Source organism: Arachis ipaensis, chromosome B04, assembly GCF_000816755.2.
Source record: "Arachis ipaensis cultivar K30076 chromosome B04, Araip1.1, whole genome shotgun sequence".
NCBI classification, from domain to species: Eukaryota; Viridiplantae; Streptophyta; class Magnoliopsida; order Fabales; family Fabaceae; genus Arachis; species Arachis ipaensis.
The window spans coordinates 24,823,147-24,832,687 of NC_029788.2; the positions used below are offsets into that span (position 1 = coordinate 24,823,147).

The following is a 9,541-nucleotide window of genomic DNA, read 5'->3' on the forward strand; positions in this document are numbered from 1 at the left end:
TCCCAGACAACATTTCAATAAAGACTCAGATTTTATAGAAATTTCGGCAGCATCTCCCTTAAAACTTGGACTTTGCCACCCGGTCCGGGTTCCAACAAAGCCATTCCACAATCCTTTTCCAACAGCCCAAAATCCAAAATCAATTCAAAGGCAAGCCAAAATCCAACAGTTAATATCAATACCATATTTCAAGAAAACTGTTTCAAAAATCAAATCATTATCAGCCGAATAAACTCATTTCTAAAGCTTTAAAGAAACGGTTCAACAATAGTCATTTATCAAACCAGATCATTTAAAGCAAACCAGGCTGAATTCAAGAGTGTATTCTATTTTTCACATTCTAAAGAAAATCCATTCAACTCAAATCAATTTCCAACGGATTAAACTCGATCTCAAAGCTTTAAAAGAATCATCTTCAAAAGCATTTCGTTTCACAAAATCACACAACAATTCAACCAATAGACGTTCATAATCAACCGAGGCAAATCAAACCATACATAAGGCCGATACAATCACCAAATACACATTCTCTCACATCAGTATCCATATGTAATAATTCCAATATATAAAAATATAGTTTTTGGAAAGCGCCCCTACCTCAAAACGCAATTCCATAATCCAAACGCCTCATACGTTCTTTTCGCCTCAACTCGAAATCAAAGGTAGCTTCAAAGCACAGCCCCACACATTTTTGAAGCAGCATAAACAGCTCTAAATTACAACAAGCAAACTCAGTTACTAAACTCCTGGAACATTAATATCGTAAAGGCTTTAATACACGTATGGGACACTAACGTAGGGCTTTCGAAACATAATTTCTTACCGGAATAACAACACGAAGCAGCTGGGATTTTGAACCGGCCCCAGCACAACTCCGGCGGCGGCCAGAAGCTCCGGTGGATCAACTATAAAAACCGCGCAACATTAAAACCTTCTCGAAATCCAAAAAGGCAGAAACCTCAATTAAAACCTTTACCGGAAGAGTCCTCCAGCGACGGCAGTGAGGTTCTCCGGCGACAGAGACGGCGGAGCAGCTCGAAACGGCCAGCAGCAGTGGCGGTGCTAACCCAGCACCAACATCCACCACCGTCACCACTTCCCTCTCCGGTCAAATCCAACGGATGTAAAAGGATCAGTCCCAACTCACGACGCCATTTCCTCATCCCTTCATGCTTGACGGCGGCAGATCTAGCAGGAAAGGGACCCTCGGCGCGGCGGAACGGCGGCGGTCAGTGGCGCGTCGATGGCGACTGGACGCAGCTCCTCCAGCTCGCGTTTCTTTCTCTCCCAGCGTCGCCCAGTATCGGCCTTCCTCCTCCTTCGAGTTTGACGGAAATGGACCCACGGCAGCGCTGTGCTTCCTCCACGATTGTGGGCCCGACGGTGGCGCAGCAGTAAGGACGACGGCAAGCTCAACGGCAGTGACAGGAGCAGCCTTCCTCCCCTTCCTTGGCTCTCGAGCTCTCCGTCTCCCTCTCTCAATCTCTCATCTCGGCTTCCCCCTCAGCTCGCGGTGACGGACGTGAAGGACAGCACAAGGAGGACGCGGCGGGCGGCTGTGAAGCGCAGCTCGCAGTGAGGTGCAGTGAGGACGATGGCGGCGTGGGTGAAGACCCCTCTCTTTTCCTCAGCTCTCTCAGAAGTTCTCCTCCCCTGTTTTGTGTGTGTGTGTGTTCATCTCAAGGCTGCACAGCAAAGAGGATGAAGGAGAGACTGTTGGCTGCGCAGCATGAAGATAAGGGTTTTTGGGAATGTTGTATCAAAATTAGGGTTAGGGGTAAGCTAGGGGTAGTTTTGTAATTTCAATTAAAAATAGGAATAATATAGTAATTGAAACCCAAAATAAATCCAACACTAATTATATATAGAAAATACTATTTGTCCCCTCAATTTTACAAATTATTTTCAATAAAATGTCCAAATCCAAAAATTAGAAATAATATACTTAAATCCTTTATTTTCCCAAAATAGCAGTATTAATATTTAAAATATTACTTATCTAATCCAAATCATGTAAAACCCCTCTTATTTCATAACTGCCAAATTCATAATCTGAATATAGAAAATAATCTAATAATTATAAAATTGGATAAAAATCATAACACGTCTCAAATTCAATAAATCAAAACTTGCCTTAATTATCTTTAATAAAAATGATTTCCGAAATTAAGGCTATAAATAACAATATGATTTGAGACTTGATCATAATAAGACTTTTCAAAGGTTTTGGGTCTTACACAAACAGAGCGATTTTAAAAGGCTTTAGAGAATACAAATTTAATTAATGTACTTTATAATTCTTTTCCATAACACACTTAGGGAAAGGCGAGGGAATAATGTGAAGGTAATTCATATTATGGAGTGATATGAAAGAAAAGAAAGTATTAATTAAAGGAATCTCTGCCACAGGAGAGCAGAGAACAAAGATTAAAACAATCTAACGAATTCCTACCACAGGAGAGCAGATCACAGAAAAGAAAAGAATATATTAACCGAAAGGATCTCTACCACAGAAGAGCAGAGGGAAAAGATAAACAAAAAATTTTTTAAAAGACTGTCTGCCACATACAGGAGAGCAGATACGACCTTGCTTGGGCCTTAATGCCAAATGTATAGTGGGGATGCTTACACACTGAGAACTATTTTATAGATGTAAGCATATTGAAATACATTTAAAAGTCACACTGTATGCGGCCTGGCTGTAAGACTTATATGCACACTGTATGAATTTGGAAAGCCATATCTGGGACTTGTGCCCAGGTAATGTCGGAAGCGGGTAGGCAACCGACACATGAGCTCATGGCCTGCATAGGACTAGACATGTATCATATTTGTCTGCGCATATTTGTTTGTGATTATGTTTTCTATGATTGTGTGTGCTTGTAATTGGATTCTATGTTCTGTATTTGCTGAGTTGGATTATACTTTGTTGACTGTTGTTATTGACTGAGAACATAATGAAACGAACTTAACTTCTAACCCTGACCCTACTAAGAACTTCCCAATTCTTACTCTATAACGACCCAATTTCTGGTACGTCATAATCATATTAGAAATTGAGTGCTACCAACTTGTCTTCCTAATTATTATCTATTATTTATTATATGAGCCTGATTCATTGTTAAAAGCGTAGTTATCTTGCGAGGTACTTTTTTTTAACGTTTGGATTAATAAACAGAATCTTTCATAATCAATTCACAAATAATAACAGATAAAATAGTTATATACAACCACACATAAATACATCTCAAGCAGTTGACAACATTTAGTCATCCAGTCTTTATTGGAACATAGATCTTGGTTAGAACACCCCTACAAGTAGCTAGGTAATAGCTATATACATATATGTAGATACAACATTCCAGTCCCTGACCTATTCAAGAGGTCCCTAAGCTGGCACCCAAGCTAGCCTAGACTCTATACTCACCTAGTCCTTCTAAACTACTAAAGCGAGGGAAAGTACGTTCTAAGTCTTCAAAACTCGAGTCAGGTCGAATGTCATCAAAAGGTGGAACATCTTCTACTACTCCTCTGCACGATCATACACCGGCTTAGAACATACCAGTGGTACTTTATTGAGTGGCCTCATAACAGCAGCATCATACGGAGGACTTAGGTTAAAGTTCGTAGATAAACGGGGTGCAAACATTGTCTGGTCTCATAGTATATACATATGAACAGAGAACGAAATTCACCCTAGACTCAGAAGAATACCTAGAGCAGAATCCTTTTTGCGAATGGTCGTCAGTGAACTACGGAAGGGTATTCATGCTTCCATCTGAAGGGGGAAGGGAGAGAAAAGGGGCAAGAACTGGGGAGTTCATAGTAGGGTCGGGGTTATTGGTTAAGTTCATTAATTTTGGGTTGTTTAGCAGACAAATAGCAGAATACAGAGAAGCAGTAAATAGAAGATACAGATAAATAGAGAAAATAGAAAGTAGAGCACAAACAGAAGAATATAAGAAAATAAAACACAGACACATAGAATGGAATACAAACAAGGAAAGCATACATTCATACATACAACAATCATAACAGAAGAAATGCACAACCAAATGTGATGCATGTCTAGACCTAGTATAGGTAATGAGCTCATTTATCGGTTACATACCCGCTCTCGACGTTACCCGGAGTCTTCTGACCAGGTAAGGCTTCCCTGTTGGCAATACCCATCGCAAGAGTCCTTTGACTTGCGGGAAAAACCACTGCAAGAGTCCTTTGACTTGCAGGATGGCACTAGCAACCCACTACAAGAGTCCTTTGACTTGTAAGGCGGAGCTAGTTAATTTATATCTGCCCAACACACTCACTGTATGAGTCCTTTGACTTACAGGAGCATATGCTAGTTATGTGCTTTCTCGATACCTCTGTAAGAGTCTTATGACTTACAGAATAGCATTATAACTAAGTAATATCCAAGAAAAGCATTCTCAGTGGTCGCACCACCATCTATCTGACTGCCTCAATGTAGCAGATGAACACACAAATATCTCTGGAGTTACCTTAATGCAACAAATGACCTTTCAACAGGCCCTCTACTTGTTCTCTAATCTCCTTATCATATTACACTATTCTCTTGTCTCTTTACTCTGCTCTGATTACTCTTTTCTCTTTGTCTCTTTACTCTGCTCTGGTTTCTCTATTTAACGTATGTATTTATAGCTTATGTAAATTTCGGTATGAATAGTTAGCTTGTCCCAGGTATAGGTTCATTAAGTCTATACTAAAACAGTTTAACTTTTCATATTATACCTAACCCTAGGCGCAACTCAAATACTAACTATGTTGCTCCTAGTTTATTCACTAATCACCCTTTGTTTCTGTCTTTAAAACTTTACCACTTTTTCTTCGATTTTTATCTTTTCTTCAACTTTTTATCTTTCCTTTGTCTTTTCCTCACTAATATGTTATTACCACTCCCTAAGTGTTTTATGAAGGTAATTATGAGATTCTACACTTAAAGTTGTCTTTCTAAAGCTTTTACGAAAAATTGTCTTTTTGCATTATTTTATTATTTTTAATAAAATAATATTATTTAATATTTTATTATTATTTATTATTTTATTATTAAATTTTCTAAAATTAACTTACTTTTACCTCTAGCTTATTAAATTTACTTTTTACCACCCGTAACTTTTAATATTAACCACTTTAACTTTTAATATTTACAAATTAACCCCTTAAATACCAAAATAATTACCACCTTGCCATTTTTAAGATCTAAAAGGTTTTCTTTAATATTCTTCATCACACTCAAAGTGTTCTTTGTGTTCTTCGTAAATTCTTCAGATTCTTTCTCTGTTTTCACCCGTTTTTCAATCTTTTCAGTAACTGATTTTTACCATAATTCATAATAAATTAGCAGCCATTAAAATCCCTTAAGTTCCACTTGATTACAACATAATTTCAACCCTAATTTGAGGGTTAGGGTTCGAAATTCTAATAGCCCTTAAGAACAAAATTCATAGCTTGAATATATTATCAAATTTCATCAAATTTTCACCAAAATTTCAACAAGAATCACTCATATAAACAATCAATTTCAAGCATAAACAAACCATATCATAATCACACATCTCAAACACAATTAATCAAGATTAATTTTACCAAACTCTACCTTGATTTTCTGCTCCAAATTTTGGTTATACTTCAAGTGTTCCTAGAGCACTTTTTCCTCCTAAAACACATCAAGAACAACTTTGAATCTATAAAACCCTAACTAATCGAACCTTAATCAACATGTTAGGAAAGTATTCCTCACCTTAAACATGCTGAAAATTGAAGATATTTGGCCCACAAGTCAGGCTAAGCAAGAGATCTAAGGAAGAACATCAAGAAAACACATGTTTATGCATGTGTGTTAAAAACCAAATTGAAGAGGGAAGGAGACAGCCATCTCACCTGATTTTCAGCCTTGATAAATTATGTGGTTATGAAGAGAAATAAGAGAGGATCATTTTGGTTGGATTAAAATTTTGATTTGAGTTTTAGTTAAGAAGAAATCAAGCTTTGAAGATTTAAGTGTCACGGAAGTTTCTCTCTTTTCTCACTTGTCATTTTCGGCCAAAGGGAGCATATGACCATTCTTGGAGTGTCTTGGGGGTGTAGGGTGAGCTTTGATTGGTTACCTTAGAGGTGGATTAAAATAATATTAAAATATCTCAGGTGTATAACTACTAAAACTAGATGTATCAGAACACACGTAAAAACACCTCTGAAAATTCTTTTCTGAGCTACTAGTATAAATGACACTAGTAACATATTTAATATGAGAAGAACATGTATGATAAGATATTAGCATTGCTAAAGTCATCCGAGAGTGTTGGTGCTAATCTACACCGGTAGACTGTGAACCCGGTTAAACCGATCTCCTATTTTTAACTAAAACAGATCAAATAATATTATAATATTATTCAAGCATCTCTAATATTAATATAATAATAATAATATCATATTACTATTTCTCTTCTCTAATGAATCAAGCCTGGTTTGTCAAACTGAGACTATTTATGGAAACCATAATCAAAAGCTCCTAACCGATACGGTTAAAAAATTAGGTTCTTCGCGACCGCGTTGTCGAGTTTGCCTCAAAAGAGGTTCTAGTTAGTGATGACATGATAATGATGTAAATTGAGGTGCTTGATTATATAGCAAAGATATTCCCTTCACTGATCTTCCGGAAAATCATATATCTTCAGAAAAGATCTTGTATACCCAAAAACTAGGTTGTTACATACCCCCTATTTCCACCCCATTTCAGCTACAGGTGTGAATATTTAGTGCGGAGCTACAGGAGCATAGAAGATTATATTTATGAGTTGAGTTTCTAGAATTTATTTTTTCCTCATCGTTTATTCTTTTGGTTTTTAGAGGGGTAGGACTTGTAATTGAGGTTCTTTGAATAAGTCTATGTATATAAAGCTGTGTGAATATATATACTGTTGTGATTAAGTGATTTAAAATAAAGTCCTCTTTCGTTTTCTTAATTAAAGTTTCAGTTCATATTCGTGAAGGTTCAATACTAAATTAAGATAGTATAAAATAAAAGGTTTAGAGGTAAGTAACTCATGAGGTGCTAAAAGTTAGGGTGTTACATGTATATCATTCGCTATATTATTATTGTAGATGTATCAAATTAGTACCTAATTTTGCATTAAGTAACTCATTTTAGTCGCTTTTAAAATTAAATGTTGTGCACCAAATTGGTTCCTTCCCCATTTTTTTCTATTTTTTATAAATTCAAAATTCTCAATATCTTTAAAGCACTCATTTCAATTCTATTTTTTTTACATGTCATTTAAATATAAGTTCTATTAATAAATATTTTAAGATTTTATTTTTAATCTTACATTTTTTTTAATAATAATTTAATATTAATAATTATGCATGGACTAACTTTTTATACAATAAGGGAAGAAATCACACATTCGCTTTAAATAACATCATTTACTCAGATAATTCTACTTATAAATATCCCAATAAACTCAAGTATTTTTCAACCCAATTATCACATAAGCCAACTTAAACTATTATTGACTTTGGTATTGAAGTCCCTTGTAGGTACCTCCAACCGCCATGTTGGAGTTGACATAAAAATATTTCAAGCACCCTCAGTGCCATCTCCGACGTCTTTTGTCTAGTCTATTTACAAACAAATGATTTCAAGTATGTCTCGTAACAATAATTTTGTTATTTATAAAAGAATTATATGATTGATTAAAAAAATTAAGGCCAAAAAACGTGTATTTCATATGAACCAAAAAAAAAGAGAGTGTATTTTTATTCTTAATTTTTCATTAAAAACACACATGTTTTTGGATGAAAATGAGAAAAGCGTGTTTAATCAATCATATAAGTCTTTTTTTAAAATAACACATTTATATATTACAAAATTTATCAAACTGCCTCGATTTGCTCCGCTTTCCACCACCACATGTAACACCCTACTACATAGAGCTTTATGCTTAAGTCGTAAAAACAGAGGTGGTGTGGTATTACGACCTCTAAAATAAAATATATATACATATGATAATAGAAAGAATATAATATACGAGGAGCCATGAAGAATAGGTAAAACAAAATCGCAAAATTAAAAGTGCAACGCTCAGAAATAACGTAACTTGCATACGAAGAAAGCTAAGATTCATAACATATATATAAAAGCAAGAGTAGAGGGTTAAGAGTACAGAATATCAAGCTCCGAACTCAACCTGCAAAGCTAAGGCTGGCCAGAGAATAATCATATACATACATATAAGGAACCATAACCTAAAATACATAAAAGTAACCCTAGTTCTCCATAAATCTCTATGAGGTGCAATAGTAAAGGATATATACATAGGGAGAGTCTATACATATAGATATAACAAAATGGAACAAATTATCAAATCCCAAAAGCCCACTTCACTGTAGACAACTCCAGACGCCTAGCGAGGTGTCTTTCGACCTGCATCTGAAAAACAATAATATCGTATGGGATGAGAACCAGGGTTCTCAACATGGTAAAGGGGCCACATACATAAGATATAAGGTCATGGGGATGCCAGAGGCAATCCTAGAATGCTGACACTCAGAGTATAAAACTTAAAGACATAAAACAGTATCGATAAACGAGGGTGGTTTTCTAAAGATTCCTAAACTTAACCAAAACCTTAACCTAACCCTCCATTATCCACTTTCCTCCACAACCTCCATCTCCGTGGAATCACATAAACAAGCAAGCAGACAAAGAAAATACAGGTAGTTTATAGATACAGCAAACAGAATACATAGCAGTTAAACATGAATGTCAATTAGGCAAATCCAAGAATGCAAACCAAGACAAACAAACAAATGCACATGATGTATGCCTGTCCTATGGTCTATGGTTGTTGATATCAACTGTTGGTTACATGGCCAACCCGACATGTTTTGGTAGCTAACCGTTGACAGTCCCTCTGTACGCGCATTCCCAAGCTAAAAAATAAACCATTGGATGGAACCCAAGCTAACATGGGGGAGACAACACCCCAAGCTCAATAATATTTCATGGGAAGAATCCCAAGCTGACATGGGGGAGATGACACTCCAAGCTCAACAATATTCATATATGCATGCCGATGGGGGAACCCGGGGAGTTAGCGTGCCCGATCACATGTTACGTACAGGGGGTCAACGAATATCTCAATGATAATCAATTATATCTCAAAAATATCATTTTCATTCTCAACAATAATTCATAGCTCATCTCATTGTTCCCAATTAATTAATATCATCAATTATCTCATACATCATTCGCAATATGACATTACTCTCTTAATTGCCTCATATACCACTTTCATCATCTTTGTCAGATCAAGTATCATCTTTTCGAATCACATATTACCTTTTAAAAAATCTTTCTTCATCTCAAGTTACCACCTTTTCCTAACTTCATCTTATTACTAGACATACCGCTAAGGTTTAGGGGCTAAAAGAGTAAAAATAAAGGTTTAGAGGTTCGAAATTAAGCTTTAAAATACAAAATTTATGTTTGCTGAACAGGGGTCACGCATATGCGTGG

At 36.0% G+C, this 9,541-nt stretch overlaps 1 protein-coding gene across 1 annotated transcript; it reads right to left on the minus strand.

Moving 5' to 3' along the window:
• LOC110270988 lies at positions 523-8,694 on the minus strand. The gene is made up of 4 exons (XM_021121022.1): positions 8,676-8,694; positions 977-1,263; positions 824-905; positions 523-711 (listed from the first exon to the last, which is right to left on the minus strand). Exons 2-4 carry the CDS (start codon positions 1,161-1,163, stop codon positions 669-671), a joined length of 312 nt encoding a protein of 103 aa, XP_020976681.1. The 5' UTR covers positions 1,164-1,263; positions 8,676-8,694; the 3' UTR covers positions 523-668.

Coding starts and splice junctions, on each gene's coding strand:
- LOC110270988 (XM_021121022.1), bottom strand. CDS start 1,163: ATGAGGAAATGGCGTCGTGAGTTGGGACTGATCCTTTTACATCCGTTG. Junction 906..976: donor GTCGCTGGAGGACTCTTCCG/GTAAAGGTTTTA, acceptor CGGTTTTTATAG/TTGATCCACCGGAGCTTCTG. Junction 712..823: donor TGCTTCGTGTTGTTATTCCG/GTAAGAAATTAT, acceptor GTTGTAATTTAG/AGCTGTTTATGCTGCTTCAA.